Consider the following 18243-nt stretch of genomic DNA (forward strand, 5'->3'; position numbering starts at 1 on the left):
TTAGCAATGTTTTGAGTGATTTCTGGCTGTGTCTGGGAGCTCCTGGCATCTTCTGCATTTGTTTACCTGGTGTAGCTTCCTTCTATGTAGATTCCACACTAGCTCCCCCCTCACCTCCCCTTCCACACACCCCCTCCCTGTCTCTATAGCTATCCCACTCACTACTAGCCCTTTCCAACTAATTTGGCCCACCCCACCACCGCATCATACTTACTTGCCTCTCTTCCTTCTAGAATTCCACCTGTGGGACAGTCCCTCCCTTTTTTTGGATTCTGCCGGCACATGCAAAGTCCCAGGACTGCTCTGCAGTCAATGATCCACCTCTACTGCGCAGGCCTCTGATGCTGGTCCCACGCCTGCACGGTAGAGGTGGATTAGTAGTGACATTCCTTTTCCGAAAAAGGGGAACTGAGTCACTGTTAACCAGAAAATGGTCTAGGGGTGAGATATGGGTAAATATACATTTTGGATAAATTATGTAATTGAGAAAGCAGGCAGGGGTAGAGTGTTTAGTGTAGGAATTAGCTTTTATCCCAAATAACCCCTTTAAGCCCAAGAGAACAACTGGCCACAGCATGGGTAGTCAATTATCTTCATAAAATGGCAAATGAGTCTGAATTTGGGCTGATCATGCCATGTAGGTTCAGATAACCAGAGTTAAAATTTTCCAGTCTGAATGATGGAGTTCATTTTGTGAACTGTGGTTTACTGAAATGACCAAAATTGTCCATCTTGGGCAGCTTATTACTTTTTCCAAGGAGGAAGAAATTACAATGATCAACAAGAAAAGGTTTGGCACAGAAGTTCATTTATTCCTCTGAAGCTTACAAATCATAACTGCGAATTAATAATTCAGAACTTAATCTGACTTAGAAACTGGAATTACATTACATTATATACATGAGGTGGAGAAGTGCAATGGCATTTTGTATTACAGCAGAATTGTAGACATTTTCCAGCATGTCTACCACCAACTGAGAAGTGTTGGTCATTCCCGCAATTTTGGTCAGTTCTTGATTGGCTGAATGGTTCCTTGGCATGCTTCATTGCTTATGATCCAACAGCACAGGAGTCTCCTGGATCTGGCCCTGAAAAAGCACCATGCCACACAAAAGAAAAAAAAAAAAAAAAAAAAAAAAAAGTTAATACTTGCATAAAAGCTCCTGAATACATAAAAGCTCCTGAATGCAGAGAAAAATCACTAGTACATCATTTAATATCATAAGATAACTAGCAAATATCACAGTAAATCATTTGAAGTGTATTGAGAATCACAAGTGTAAATGCTCCTATGTAGTCTTGGTAATCATAACTAAAGGAAAATCAACATGATAAAAAAAAACCCTGATCCAACAACTTCCAGTCCTACCAAACGATCATTTGGATGCCATTCCAAGTAAGGAATTATTCACCACCAATTAGGAATAAAAAAGTGCATATTAGAAAGTTTTTAACATGTAATTTAGAAAATAGTAAACCATTTTTTAAACTTAAAGTGTACATCCAGCTATAAACTTTTCTAAATGAATAGTGCAGATTAATACATGAAAAGTTGTAAATACACTGACAAGCAAAAGAGTAATTATCAACTTTTGACTCCATATCTCACCATCCAACTGGAGATTACGTTCATTTTATAGACACAGTCTTGGCTCTCATACAAAACACTTGACTTGTAACTATTTAGCATATGATTAGTTGTGCAGATTCTGGTCATTGTTACCGTTTTGCTCCTGGTGGTGGGAAAGTCTCTTTCTTCTTGTTTATTACAAATTAAAACCTGTTCTCACATTCCCCAATAGCTCAGGAGCCCTGCATGCAGGGTTCCTCTGTCCGCTTGAGAAGTCGGACATCTTCACTTGCGAACAGGAAAGGATGGGCACGGAGTGCAAAAGAATGCACCCGATGCCCATTGAAATAAATGACAGGTGTCACGGACACAGCTAGTCTCCGCTCCTAATGTCCGTGACAGATTTTGAGCGGACACTACATGTCAGACACCGACGGTAGTGTGAACGCTCCCTTACTTTGATTGATGTGTTATTACTGGATCAAAGAGGATCAGACATGAAGATTTAACCAAAAAGAGAGAAAAAGCATAATTCAGCTGTGTCTCAGCCAAGAAAATTGCCAAACTACATCACGTGGAAGAATATCATCCAATGAATCCATTCAAAACCCAAGAGTCAAGAAGTCTATAATTTCTGACATGACCAATACGGCAGTGAAGGTGGTATGCCTCGTAATAGTGAGATCACAGATGTCCATGCAAGCAGTGGGTGACTTGTGCTAAACAAGCTTGGAATGGAAGTCCAAAAAAAAGAAAAAAAAAAAATTATTCCTGTCTGCGAGCTTGTATGAAATTGGGGGCCATATATTTGAGTTCAGTGAGCCAAAAAAAAGAAAAAAAGAAAAAAAAAAAAAAGTGAAGCTACCTTCAAAATAGTCAAAAGCTTGCAAAAAAAAAAAAAAAAAAGTACAAATAACGTACAATAAAATTAGAAACAGGTGATTTGGAGAGATGAGAAGAAAGTCAGACTGGGCTCTGAAGGGTACATATGGGTCTGGAAGAAACAAGGGAAATAGGGGCTAACAAATTGAAGGAAGGAACTGTTGAGGTTGGTGGAGGAAGCTTGATATGGGGTTGTTTCACAGTCAAAGGTGTTTGATACACATATAAGTCAGCATTAAGACCAGGATTGATGGTGGTCTTAATGCTGACCTATGTGTGAGTATCAGGAAGAGTTACTTCATATACTTAAGTACTATGGGTATGAAAAGGACAACATGAAGCATACGTCGAGATTAGCAAAGAAAGGGCTCAATGACAATGAAGTAAAGGTGCTGGATTGGCCCCCACAGTCTGCAGATCTCAAACCCATTCGAACACTAGTAGGTAGGGTGGAAGAAAAAAAAAAAAAAAAAAAACTGCATTCATACCCAAGTGAGTAATAAAAGTATGCACAAACATTGGGAACTGGGTCTCAAATATCAGTTGAGACATGCTTAAATCTGATGGAGAACATGCTCAGAATTCAGGCAGTGTTAAAAGTCAAAGGTAGATTTTCAAAATATAATTAAAATTCAGATTTTTAGGAGCAAAACAGTAAATACAGTTACAAGACAAGACTCTGCATAACTAATCATATGCTAAATATAAATTTATATATGAGATATATAGTCTATAAAATGAGGGTAGTCTCATATTCAAATCTAGTGGACTGTGAGATATGAATCCTGAAAGTCATTAGTTCAAAACATTGTTACCCCTTTTACTCCTCAATGTATAGCTAAGAGAAATGTTTTCTTAATTTTTCAGACAGCGTTATTTTGACATATTAGTCAAAGAAGAGGGGAAGTGGGATAGAAAAGACAAATAATTGCCATTTCTTCAACTCTTATCTTAAGTCTTAAAAGGGGCTCTGTCACTAGGAAAAGACATTTTTAACTAAACACATCCATATGTATACTCCCATAGGAAACAATAGCAAAGGGGGTGCACGATGCATCGTGCACCAGTCTAATAAACATACAAATAAAAACGGACTTATTCAGAAACCACTGAGGCAATTTACAAACTAAAAAGTAGGTGTGGAATAGCATTTCTAAGGGTAAGTTCACACTGAGTAAACGCTAGCTTATTTTGTAGAGTAAAATGACACTTGTAAATTTTGCTATCCCATTGACTTCAATGATATTTTTTTACACGTGAAAAAATACGCCTGTAAAATGTCATTGAAGTCAATGGGAGTCTTATTTTTACATGTGTATTTTGCAAAAATACACGCGTGTTTACTCAGTGTGAATGCACCCTAAAGGCTATGCAAAAATGTGGTTAAAAATGACTTTTCCCAATGATAGAGCCCCTTTAATACTGCTAGGCTGCAGATAAGAGGCTGCCAGTGCATAGAAAAAGGAAATCGATTAAATAGCCAGCAGGAGAATCCTACTCCATCCCTTCTTTCTACATGTGATGTTGAATATGGAAAGGAATAAAATGTAAACAAACCATCACATTGAAGATGGAGACGGAGAACAGCTAAAGTGCAGCTAAAGAGAACAGATCTCCTTAATATACCATATAAAGTTTCTTATATTCAAATATACTTCTCATTTATGAAAAGTTGTTTATAACTGGGAGTACAAAGTAAATATGAATCCGATTCCGAGCTCTAACTGGAGCGAACCTAAGCGGAAATGCAGCACCATGTCATAAATGCCAAGTTGTAGCAACATATGGACATTTTCACTTGGCAGATGACTAGATAAATTTATATGTTTTCATTATTTTAAAGAAAATTCTACACAGCCTCTGCCTCAATAATAGTATTTTAAGTTTATCAAAGGTAAAATGACAGAAGCAAGAAGATATATTAAACTCCAGTTAGACTTGGTTGGATTAGATGAGTGGATATATTGTACATATATAAGATTCTATATTTACTATATGACATTGTATCATATTGGAGCAACTATACAGTACATCTACAGGAGCTACAAGCTTTAATATGTAGTGGCAACCTCTTTGTAGCTAAAATAGATTTTAGAGTGTGTCTAGGGATCATTTCATCCATTCATCCAAAACAATTTGTGAGATCAAAGACGTTGGACAACAGGGCCTCGCTCACAAATCTCCGTTCTACTTCATCCCAAAGGTGTTCAGTGCGGTTAAGTTCAGAACTTAGTGCAGGCCAGGCCAGTACTTTCCCACCAAACTCTCCTAAGCACGGCTTTATGGATCTTTGTGCTGGACGGAGAAGGACCTTCCTCAAAAGATTCCAACTCTGTTGGAAGTATGCACTTTTCCATTATACTAAAGCATTAAAAAAAATCCTTTCCTAGAGCTAGGGGTCTAGGCCAACCCCTAGAAAACAAAAGTTTACAGTTGGTACAGTGCAGACACATAGGTAATGTTATCCAGGCATTGCGTGTCATAATTCTTCTCTCCAAACAGCAGGTTTCCATTGCTCCCGAGTACAGCTGTAGTGTCTTTTACACCTTTCCTTCTGATGAGTGTATTGAGCTTGGTGATGTAAACTTCATTGCATTGGTTTGACCATGAAGCTCCTTCGGTATAATGTTTGTACTGATGTTAACGACAGATGGTTAGAAACGTCAGTTATTGAGTTAGAGCATTGGAGACCTATACACCCCAGCAGTCGGTGTTCTGTAACTCTACGTGGTCCGCCTCTGTGGCAGAGTTGATATGGTCCTGAAACACTCCAGCTTTTCAATAACACCCCTCATAGCTGATTATGGAATATTGAAGAGGGAAGACATTTGATAAACTGACTTGTTGCAATGGTGGCAGTCTACTACAGTACCAAGTTGAATTTCATAGAACAGGCTACAATATTCTATACAAACTGGTGTCTTGTTATGGCAACACGGTAAAAAAGCAAAGTAGATTTTATTTAACACACAAAAAATCATGTCTAAAAAATCTACCCACAAACAGTAAGTCCTCTAATACAGTTTATTAGTAGTACTAGGTACTTTGGATTTAAGGAGATGGAATGTTCAAAGAGGTTGCCCCATGAATGAACAGAATTTCTAGATTGGCAGCAGGACGTCTTGCATGGCTGTGCTCTTATGTTACACTAGTACACAAGTTATTGATAGAATTCTAAGTTAAAAAGACATGGAATACCATAATGATACAGGATTCAAAACTATGTATGACCCTGATGCCTAATACACAGTAGCGCCAAACTATTTTAAGTATTCATTTTAGTCAAAGATCATAGAGATTACTGTACATCTGATAAAACTTCATATAGTGACCGCTGTTTAGATCTTATAAGAAGTTAGAGGCATAAGAGGGTACAAAGAATTCGGTGTGTGCCATGTTATGACTGTACAATGATGATATACAAAAGTTCAAATGTTTTAAGCAAATATTTTTTTTAAAAAAACCCAAAAATAGATCAAACCATTAGTCCTTAGATCACAAAAAGAAAAACACTAACAAAAGGAGACATCTGATGCTGACCATGAATATCAACAGAAAACTGGGCACCTGAGTTACATTCATTGTTATACATTCTTCCTTATTTGGATGCAGCTCATTACACAAGTATTAAATCCTTTCCAGCCCATTACATTCATGAGGTTACAGGTGCCCTCGGATGGAAAAGGAGTTGTTAAAAGAAAGACTCAGTTACTTCTAGCTATGTTGACTTGAGCTAGAGATGAGCGAGTACTGTTCGGATCAGCCGATCCGAACAGCACGCACGCATTGAAATGAATGGAAGCACCTGGTACTTCCGCTTTGACGCCGGCCGCTTAACCCCCCGCGTGCCGGCTACGTCCATTCATTTCAAAGCGTGCGTGCTGTTCGGATCTGCTGATCCGAAAAGTACTCGCTCATCTCTAGGCTTGACAAGAGACAGTCACTATAAAGCCTACTAATGCGCACACAGGATACACATCAAGTTATATTAAAAAAAGAACGCGGCAAGTCTATTGTTTGTATATTCCACAAAGAGACCCATACGAAACACTGTTCAGCTTTCTGAATTAAGACACTTTTGTTTTTCACTGACGTCGCACTTTTCTCTCGCCTTGGAGGCCCTCACTGGAATATACCATGTATGGGCATACGTGAATGTTTAACTCACTGAAAATATCCCAGATTTCAGATATGGGAAAAATGCTTCCAGCACTTCACTTGGATAGAGTCATGAATAATTGAAAGTCAAATGGCAATAACATGATGCAATTTATTCAATCTCACATTCCTAAAATACATGCAAACTAATAAAAATATATATTCTAATAAACCAGTTAACTGCAGTCAGATTTCCATACTCCTGATAAATGTAAAGTCGCCCTTTTATTCCTTTAGGAGAAATCTGCTGACAAAACACTTTTTTGGTTTTTAAGAGATTTTAAGATTGGCAAATGGAGAACTGTTTTCTTGGCTATAGCGCTCCCTTCTAGGCAAGTCTCACTACGTTTAGCACAGATGTGGAAGACAGCCCAGAACTGAGCAGCACAACAGGCACTCACGTTCAATATTTATACAATATTTTCTACTGGATTTGTTTATATGGGTGGTTTTATTGTAGACAATTGCTTCTATTATTGGGAAGAATACAAAACATAACAAAAAGCAAATGCACATATCTATTGTGAATAAGAACTAATCTTACACCATTCACTGAAGAGTGGATGATAGGAGTTTTAAGAACTGTTGCACAGTATTCAGAATTCCAACATTTGTTAATAGAGAACAGCATATGCATGGCCACCTCTAGATTTAATATCTAATATGTATTTAGCCCTAAATGGTGCCAACAACAAAAAAACTTGGCTCAGAAAAAAAGCCCCATTTTGTTCCAGCAACAGTATGGTCCACACTACGCTACTCTATTATGAGGTTTAACTACTTTCCTCCGTTGGGCAGCCTTCCCATTTACCAAGCCATTTCGGCAAAATAAACCCAAACCCTGAAAAAGGAATTGCAAGTTGCCCACGCAATTACATGGAGCTTTGTCTCCCTCCCACTCATTATCCATTAGTATAGTCACTGCAGCAGGACCGATGTGGTGGCATTGACTCTCTACATGCTACATTCAATAGTGACTGCAGCATCTAACTGGTTTCAGAGGTAGAAGATACCCTCCATCAGGGACCAGCACCCACAACAGAGGGCTAAAGGAATCTCCCACTAGGACTACCTTCAGTATGTGCTTATTAGAACCTGTCGTACATCCCTAATAATCCAAGCTATAGATGGTTCATGTTATTTATCCGGCCCGGCAAACAAAAACCTATGACAGAAAATGACAAATGCTGCTTATTGTCCATCTGTGATTGAAATAAAGGTTTAAAGAATCAAAAGGCCTTCAGTTTTCGATTGAAGCAAAAAATGTCAGATCTTCCTGCAAAATATAAAAACAATAAACCACTCACACAATTCTGTTACCAAAAACTGAAAAATTATGAGCCTTGGAAGTCAGTGATGCAAATACCAATATCTAAATTTTTAGTTGTGTTGTCCCACATTTATCATCATTTATGCAAGGCAGGACCTAGTAGGCTGGCTGTCAGTGTTTTGCTGACAAACATAGTATTGATGTTTATTACAGTCAGAATATCACAGCCTAGCCCCGTGGTGGGGCGAAAGGTAAAAAATAAAAATAGACCATTTAAAAAACATGTAACAAAAAACAAAAGTCAATGTCAGAAGTATACCAAAGTGAACAATACAACTGAAAAATACAATCTGTGTCTCAAAACCAGAGCTCAAACTGCTACATAAAAAAAAAAAAAAAAAAAAAAATTGAACGTAACGGAAAAAAAAAATTAATTTTTTTTTTTTTTTTTTTAGAAAACTAGCTGAAACATTCTTGGAGCTGTGGTGACTACAGCAACCCCTCCATTGTTTACAATGCTCTGTACAACACAGTTTTGTTAGTTCAATTCAACTGCATGGTAAACAATAAAAAAAAGACGCCATAGTGCCATGACTGCTTAAAATATGCCAAGTTTCAATATCAAGGTGGGTACATTTCTCCGAGTGCCTCAAATACATTCACATGGGGCAACCAAATGTTTAGTTTCATTGGTAGTTCAAATATTGAATAACCTCTTATTTGCTAATACTTTGTCACCACATATTTTGTTTATCCTTAAATACATTGTACGACACATTTGGACAATATAAAGTATTACTTTCTTAAAAATATTTTCTCTAATATCAAAGCATTGGGCATGTCAAATACACATTACTGCTCCGTGACTAAATGGAACTTCGATCAAACCTGGAAGCAGACATTTCTGAGCCATGAAATTTAATGGCACAGTGTTTAAGGTTATTTTGTTATCTTTTATTTTACGGTTTCATTACGTTAAAGGATCCGTAATGTTGCCATGTTCTCAGTGGCATTATAATGGCAATGTTAGATGTAATCTGTAAGAGGGGTGTTCCAGTCATTCCTTGATTCATGGCTGAAAGTTCAATACAGAGACTACACCTGCAAAGATCTCTCCATAAAAGTCTATGGAAAAAAAAAGTCAGGAAATGGAATAGAGCAATCTCTACACAAATCCTGCTCCTTATTCCATTTCTAGTTGAGATGACAATACCCTTTAACTGGTAAAGTCTGTGGGAGGGAGAGGGGGGAACTACATATTAAAAATGTTATTGTAAATTGCATTTCAATGTAAAGCATATCTAGTAGATATCTAATAAATCTTTGGCCTCCAGGGTCTTCCAGAAACAGGAACCATGTACCCAATATGTTAGGACTCAGAAGTGTCCTAGGATTGAACCCCTGCCAATCTTACTTTAAAGTGTACCTCCAATTATAAGCAACAATAAAACTTTGTAATGTATCTTAAAAAAAATTTATGTTTCGTTCTTCATTTTTTTAGGTTGACATACTAATGTAGATAATATTTCAACCTAAAAAAAGAAGAACGAAACATTTAAGATACATTACAAAGTTTTATTGTTGCTTATAATTTAAGGTACACTTTAAAGTAAGTTTGGCAGGAGTTCAATCCTAGGACACTTCTGAGTGTCTATGAAGAGTAGAGGGAAGAGGCGGCTGATGGAAAAGACACGCAAATAGTTCATTGAGCTACACTTTGCTACTCTGAGTGAGGGAGCACTTTTAACACTGCTGTTCTTGTAGATAAGAGGCCAGCAGTCCACAGAATAAGGCAACAAATCGATTGACTACGGGTAATAACTTCAGTACCCCTTCCATCCCAGTGTGAGAGCTGGATATGGAGATGGACCGACTCCAGTCTGACTGAAGATAAGGAAGAGAACAGCTTAACTGGTGAAGGGAATATTTACTTAAAGAGGACCTTTCATGGTGCGGGTCACAGGCAGTTCTATATACTGCTGAAAAGCCGACAGTGTGCTGAATTCAGTGCACTTTTGGCTTTCCCGATCTGTGCCCCGGGTAAAGAGCTATCGGTCCCGGTACTGTAGCTCTTTACAGTCAGAAGGGCATTCCTGACAGTCAGTCAGGTGCGTCCTTCTTCAAAGCAGCACCTATCGCGCTGTACAGTGTGAGCAGGGAGGAACACCCCCTCCCTCTGCTCACAGTGCTCGTCCATAGACGAGTATTATCAGGAGGGGAGGGCGCATTACTCCTCACTCACACAGTACAGCGCGATAGGTGCTGCTTTGAAGAAGGACATACCTGATTGACTGTCAGGAACGCCCTTCTGACTGTAAAGAGCTACGGTACCAGGACCAATAGCTCTTTACCCGGGACACAGATCGGGAAAGCCAAAAGTGCGCTACATTCAGCACACTGTTGGCTTTCCAGCAGTATATGGAACTGCCTGTGCCCTGGAACAAGAAAGGTCCTCTTTAATATTACAAAGGTTCTTCTAGCCGCATGTACAATACATTCATGAAAAGCTGTTTTATAATTTGAGGTACATTTAATATATTGAGTATGTGCTGTAAAAGGTGTTTAGTGAAAATGCCCCTTAGAAATTTCTTAAAGCTTTCCCATTTGGAAGCAATCAATTTTTCCACATGTTCTGCCCTGATGTTCACAGTCACACAGGCCCACCTGAGCTCCTGTTCTTTTCTTCATAGTGAACCTACTCAGAATATAAAAGAGAATAATTGCCACAAAGACACCTTCACAGTGAATATAAGATAGGCAGCGCAAGCACTCTCCACTGCGTACAGCATGGGACCAAGATAAGGGAAGCGCCACACTAATTGATTAGATTAATTGATTACCACTTGCAGCAAGCGGCTGATCAGGTTAGTGTATAGAAAGCTACAGCAGTAATAGTAGTCAGATAGAATAAGGCTTTCAAAACGAGTCACCTAGCTTCTTACACATTGGCAAACCAAGACCATTGAGAGAGGATTCAGAGAGATACATAGTTTTATAACAATGTCTTTATTCAAAACACTATATTCTGTCAAAAAGTTACATTACTATTCCTCAAACTGAATCATTTACAAGAAACCATTAAGTACAAATTTTACTCCAATATTCAAGAAGTTGAATATGCAAAGCAAATAGCTTATTGATACTTACAGAATTCACCAGAGACGAGTAAGAAAACAAAATGTTAACTTTATTTGATGTCTTAGCACATATTTGTGAAGATAGTGTCTTGGTAGATACCATGTCTAAACACTTAAAGAGGTTGTCCAGGATAACAATGATTATTTTTTGAGTTACGTTGTGGAAAGTGATAAAAAAAAACCAAAAAAACAAACAAACACACACTCTCTTGTCCCTGGATGCTCCTGTGCCTCCAAGCATGGCCTGGTCCTGTTGATGTTTTGTCCTTCACCATAATTTCTCACCGGCTGTAACATCCCCTTGCTAAGGTTGCCGATTGGTTTCACATGACCGCTGGGGCCAATCTGAAGCTGCAGGACTGGACCGTGCTGGTAGGCACAGGAGACTGAGGACAGGCGAGTGTGTTTTTGTTTCCCTCCAACATACCAGGCCTAAAATAATAATAAAAAATATCTCGGACAACCCCTTTAACAGTAACTTAATGCATTGTCATTCAGCAACTAAAGCCCTTTTAGATGAGAAAATGAAAATACCCCAAAAGAAAAACATACTGAAAAAAACAAAACAAAATGCCTTTCCTGTTACTGTTAACTTAAAAAAACAAACAAAAACAAAAAAGCAGCATTTATATCCATACCCATTAGAAAAATGCAGCACTGTATCCTGGGAAAATGAACATCATTTGGACCATTAGTTCTCAAATGAAACCGTTGCCATCTTAGAACACAGTGTAGGTTGTTGTTTAGAACATTACAGTGTTACAAAACCAGGGCTTAGCGATTGGTCAAGACAGTGAGCATATTGATATCCACCGTATTTTTACTGGAAAATTCCAAAAGAGCATTAACGCATACACCGGTAGAACCAGACAAGCAGATCAATACACAGTATCTAGAACACAGATATCCTGCTGTGTTTCCTGATTTTCAGCTCATTCCAGCCACTAACTGCTGAAAATAAACTTATCTTAATGAGGCAGATTGATCTCATTATAAAGGGTGAAAAAACAAAAACAAAAAAACCATTCAGGTAAATAAGTGCCCAAATAAATCTTTGCCACTTTGTAATTTTCGTCACTGTACAGTGAGTATTTTTCATCATCATCATCACACAGTGCAATCGTATCACAGGGTTTGACCTTTGTGCGTTATGTTTGATGGGTAGTTTCACAGCTGGTCAGACAGAGCTGAGTTTTACAAGACCACGCACAGAGTCTTCATGCAAAGAGTCTTGGCTGACAAGATTTAGGACATGCATGGTATGGCTATGAGTCACAGGGCTGTTTGCTGGAAGCATTCCTGGTGGTGATGGTGCTTCATCTGGTGTTAAGAACTGATGGTTTCCCATATCCTCTTTTAAAGGTATCATGTCTGTTAAAACAGTCTCTGAGTTTAGATTTGGCATTGAAGATGGTGGTGTTGGTTGGCCAAGTGCTAAAGAAGCACATGGTGCACTTATGGTTGTCTTCCCAGGCAGTGGAGGCTCATCAGCAGTTACTGGAGGCTCAGTCTGTAGAAGTGGAGTGGCTGCAGCCTGCAAAACGAATTTGGTGCTCTGAATGCACTGGTCTTGGTCACACTGCAGAACGGAAGGGTATGGAGGAATACAAATAGGAAAATAAAGGGCATTCCAAGGAAAGAAATAAAAATACGGGCAGATGTGAAGGTTGTTAAATCAAAAAGGAGAATAAAAAGGTATGAAGAGAAAATATAGAAGAATTAGAATTCGCTTTTAAAAGACATACAATTATTGATTCTTAAATCAGTGCAACAAATCAAAAGTTATGTTTGCATCAAACATTGTGTTACTTAAGCTTAAAGAGAACCCATCACTCCGAAGATGATGCTCAATCTGCAGATAACATGCTATAGAGCAGAAGACGCTAAGCAGATTCTATAGAATTTTGAAGGGAATTATCCAGTATTACCTGTCATTTAACAATTGTGGTTTCTGCTCTATTAATAAAGGAGACGCCCCTATCATATTGGCAGCTATCTTAGTGCCTACAGTCATAGATGGGAGGCTTTTAATCACGTATATGACCACCTTCATGACTTAATATGAAAAAGCAGATAAGTCTTTTGCCACAAAACTAGCCCCTTGTTCTCTATAAGATGCCGCCTGCAGTCTGGGTTCGTTCTCCATGTGACAGGGTTCCATTAACCTCTTCTGAAACTCAGTGCCATTCAACTGAATAAGAATGCGGTGCTATGCTTGGCGCAGCAGCTGTGCTATGCATGGTAAGGTTTTGGGTATACAGCCTCATCACTTTAATCAGATAATGGGTGGGGGGGACTGGGTGTGGATCTGATGAGCTATCCTGAGGATTGATTGGCCCTAAATATGAAAGTCTCAGGAATACCCCTTTAAGATGAAAGCTGCTAATTTATAAACCAATTAGGTGTTCCAAGAGACTGATTTAAGAACCACCAAATAGATTATACACAATAAGGTCTCAAAGACACATTGCAATTAGTTTCCCTAATCTGAATGTGGTTGTTTTTGAGACGAGCACAATTATTTCTGCAATGGGAAATTTCAGTAAAAAAAAAATCACATAAATAAACCCAAAATAATCACTGGATCCTCATCAGAAAGGAGAAATTATGTTAAGATTTGTACTCCTCCCTTGAGCATCCACTTCTGATTTTGGCTTCAAAATATCGCTGTAGACTAGTGATCAAATTTGCAATGTGTGAGTGAGGCTTAAGATTACATGTAGAAAACTAAATGTGGCCACACACTCGTGTCTGTATTACAGTCGCAAGACCCGAATCATTCATGGTTAAAGTGAAATAATAGAATTTTATGGTCTACTTGAACCATGGAGACTCTGGGTCCTCTAGCTGTAATATAGGCACACTGACATTAGCTGTCTGAATTCAGCCTTACTTTAGCCAATAATGACAAAGTACTTACCACTAAAAATAAATAAAAATAAAATAAAATAAATGACACTTAACGGAGCATATACATTCTTCACTATCACATTACACATGATCTGATTCAGCTTAAAGGAAACGTATCATTGGAAATGGCCTCAATTTTAAAGCAACCCTGACCCATCATGGCATCCACCACTGACAATAGATGATGTTACAGCGTCTTAATGTTTTGTTCAAGCCATAGTAAATAAAACCAACCCTTTATCAGGCATAATAGATATACAATGCAGAATTCACTTGTTGCTTGTCATCAACTTGGAAATCTCTCTCATTCTGGTGTAAAACAAGAAATTTCCAAGTTGTTGACCATCAGCCAGTGAATCCAGCATTGTCTATCTATTCTGTCTAATGAAGGGAGTAGGTTAAACCTGAAATGTATTAACTGTGGCTTAAATAGCACTTAGAAGCAAAACCATTTTGAGTAGTATTCAACTTTATTACTGTCCGGATATGATTTCGTAGGGAGTGGTTATCCCTACACTGAACTTGTACCTCTAACCTAGCTATGAGATGAGTGTTGCTGAGCAGAATCTTGAGTTACAGCTAAAGTACTCCTCCTTCCTGGTCAGAGCAAGTTTAGAAAATTCTCCTATAGACCTCCAGTCCTGCCTGCTGCCCACGGCAAGGAAACGGTTATAAATGGCCTCATCTTGGCCATCTCCGGAACTGTGGAGTGTCATTTGAGTAAAATCTCAAAAAAAAAAAAAAAAAAAAAATTCCATTTGTATATTATACAAGGAAAACCAACTGAAACTTTAACTCCAGCCTCCAGGTTATGGACTCTAGATTTTAAAGGACACGTTGAGATAGGGTTTTTATACGGACTGCCAAATTGGAGTCGGAAAGGAATATTTTCCCTTGAAATGGGGCAATTGGCATGAGCCTCATGGTGTTTTTTTTGCCTTCCCCTGGATCAACACTGTAGGGATTGTAGGGTTATAGGTTGGACTTCACAGACTGATGTCTTAATCCAACCTCATCTACTATGTAGCTATATAAGTGCACACAGTTTTTTTTCCAGTTTCCCACCATCTAATATATAAACAAACAACAATAATAATAAAGAGGGGAGTCAAATAAAAAAATCAGAAAATGCCTACGGTAGGAAGGGGTTAAAGTGTGTCAAAGTATTAACTGGGACTCACGTAAAGCATACACAACCCTAATATTCAACAGACTTAAAAGAATGTGGAGGTGTCATATTTATCAATCAAGGTAAAGGAGAACATGAAATTACTACGTTGATGGAGGTTGGCAAGTTTTGTTCCCATATACTTCAAGATTCCTCAGCAACATATATGGTGAAACAGAGGTTTCAATCACTTTGTTGGGATTGTAATATGCTGAATATTTTTTCCAGCGTTACGGCAAAGGCCAAGTAAAACTAAATATACCTTAAAACTTTACATTAAAAATACAAACAAAAATCACAAGCTCTTAATCAATTTGCCTGTCTAGAACAGAGTTTCCCAGCTCACAGTGTTCATAGGTGAAAGTGCATCTGTTCTCTCCAATTCTAAGCTAATGATCTGTCAGCAGAAAGAAAATGCTGAAGCCATTCTCCGACATGCCTTGCTAAGCAACATGGAAATGAATTCTTTCTCCATCTGGACACTGACTTATTTTGTTGGGTGATGGACAAAGAATGGCAGACAAAATATATTTTAGCACGGATGACCACTATTGTTGTATACATATTCGACAAGCGAACAAGCATAGTATTAAAAGATAAAAAAATAAAAATATAAAAAAATATATATAAATATATTTTCCCTCACACCAAGCAGCGCATCATGAATATAGAATACAATTAATAACCGATTTCCTCTCACAATTTTCCTTTATCAGTAGTTTAATTTAGCAATTTAGTCATATACGCGGTGCTGCCTACAGTCACAAAACATTCAGGAAAAAAAAAAAAAAAAAAGCTTTGCCGTCTCTACAAATCAATCAGTCCAGATCTCATTTCTTTAGTGCAACGCAGGAAATAAAAACCAAAAGTCGCCAAAGACATACTACAGTTAATAAAAATTGGTTATCACTGAGGGGTAATTACTCAAAGCAAATATATTCACTGAAGGAGTAATAAAATAAAACTTAACTTTTAATATTGGTACTTAAAATAGGATTCTAAAATCACCCATCACCTAAATACACATGGTGCTCAGGGGTAGATAGATTGGAGGTATGTCCATATAATAAGGACCATACTATTAATAATTGCCTCCACTATCCCTGTTACACCACTACACACCCCTAAATGCAAGCAGGGGTTAAACTTGTATGGTCAGTAGCTTAGTTTTAGCTCAGACCTGATTGCAAGTACGGCTGGACTATTTCTAACATCCTAGCCAATAGTGTTTTTGCAGAAAAATTAAAGTCCTGCTCCCAGCATATTCCCCTCAACGCGTTTCTTTGACCCTATTGCGGGTCAGGTCATCAGGAGGAGTAGTGTACTCAATCGTACTGGTTGTAGTGCGGTAAAAACCGCAATTCCCCCGTCCCGTATGGTAGGACGGAGTACTGGTATATGCCGCCGACCGCCGCGTCTCTCTGGGATATAAATCCAAAGCTCCGCCCATACACTCACGCCCCTCGTGACGTGGCGCTCCATCATTGGTCGCGCTCATATACAGAGACGGAGGCTGTGTGCATGGGGCCGATGTCATAACACTATTAGCCCTTCGCGCTGTAATCATAAATAGATCACTAGCGTGGTGATAGCTCGCTGGTAAGTAAAGCATAATCATGTAAATATGTACCGGCTTATCCTATCTCATCATTGATATAATTTATTAGTCGGCATGTTTATGACAAGACCAATCGCATCATCTACAATAGCCCTGACCATCTTTATTTTTATTAGTAATCAAAGGTATTGAATCACAAATATCTGCACGTCGCTACATAGTATACAAACTAATGCTGAGCCACGTTGTTAGAATCATATACTGTAGTACATTGTCTCACTGATCAGCCAAATATCGGAGATGGTGTGAACTGCTGCTAATGTGATGGTAAGTATGCATATAGTATAACAAGCTGGAGATGGTATAAACTGCTGCTAATATAATGCAGTAAGTATGCATATAATATAGCAAGCTAGAGATGCCGAAAACATTATGTAGTATGCAAGGGATGTATAAATCAGCACCCCAATCTAAATGGCACTCCAATTGTATCAAGGGCCGTTCATACAAATCTCAAGTACGGTAAACTGGTTAAATGAACCAGTGAAAGCCAGATACATAACCAAAAGGGAGAATGAAAATAATTTTAACCCTTTATAACTACAAGCAGGTAAACTATATGTATGTAAATGATTACATCTAAATGAAACAAGTATAACCAATATTTTCATTTAACCCTTTAGGGCTCAATGATTGCGTCCTGTAGATCCAGGCAGCCTCTTTTTGTAATATCTTTTGATGTAAATCCCCCCCTCTAGGACTCGGTCTAACAATCTCAATGCCTTGGAACTGTACAGCATTAATATCACCCTCATGGTGATCCCAAATATGTCGGCTTAAAGGTCTATCTTCCTTCCGCCTAATGTTGCCGATGTGATCTAAAATACGGCGGCGTAACTGGCGTGATGTCATGCCAACGTAGTTCTTAGGGCAGCTACATGTTGCTACATACACCACTCCCTCACTAGTACAGTTAACAAAACTACGGATATCATATGTTTTTCCGGTAGAGACACATGAGAACGTAGGGCCCGTTTTAATAAAATCACACGCCTTACATTTCCCACATTTAAACATTCCATTGGGCACGTTTTTATTGAGCCAAGTAGTGGCAGGTATTGGAGTCATATGGCTGTGTATCAGCCTGTCCTGAAGGTTTCTACCCCTCCGAAAGGTAATAGAGGGTGTATCCTGCAACAAACCTGCAATGTCTGTATCTAGTTTTAATACGTTCCAGTTGGAATGAATAATAGATCTTACTTCTCTACTCAGATGGTCGAATGTTCCAATAATTCTGATTTGGTTGTTTATATTGTCCCTAGGACGGGGATTGAGTAGGTCAGTGCGATTCTGTGTACGTGCATAATTATAGGAATCAGTCAAAACTGATTCTGGATAACCACGTGTTTTCAGTCGGCTGGAAAGGTCTCTCGAGGCATGCTGGAACGATGAGAATGAGGAACAATTACGCCTCATTCTCAAAAATTGTCCCTTGGGGATACCTCTTCTCAAAGGAAGGGGATGGTGGCTATCCCAAGAGAGAATGTTATTGGTGGCAGTCTCTTTTCGATATACTTCAGTGGACACATC

At 38.5% G+C, this 18243-nt stretch overlaps 1 protein-coding gene across 2 annotated transcripts in view; it reads right to left on the reverse strand.

Moving 5' to 3' along the window:
• Positions 1-784: 784 nt before the first annotated feature.
• ZDHHC14 (zDHHC palmitoyltransferase 14) overlaps positions 785-18243 on the reverse strand; it is a 75090-nt gene continuing 57631 nt past the window's right edge. The window contains exon 10 of one of the 2 annotated variants that reach the window (XM_075267711.1): positions 785-1088. In XM_075267711.1, the coding sequence (XP_075123812.1) occupies positions 1044-1088 (45 nt within the window). In that variant the 3' untranslated portion in view covers positions 785-1043. Of the gene's footprint in view, positions 1089-12057; positions 12597-18243 lie in introns of those variants that run through there. The other variant, XM_075267710.1, reaches the window with a different exon arrangement.

Source organism: Leptodactylus fuscus, chromosome 3, assembly GCF_031893055.1.
Source record: "Leptodactylus fuscus isolate aLepFus1 chromosome 3, aLepFus1.hap2, whole genome shotgun sequence".
NCBI classification, from domain to species: Eukaryota; Metazoa; Chordata; class Amphibia; order Anura; family Leptodactylidae; genus Leptodactylus; species Leptodactylus fuscus.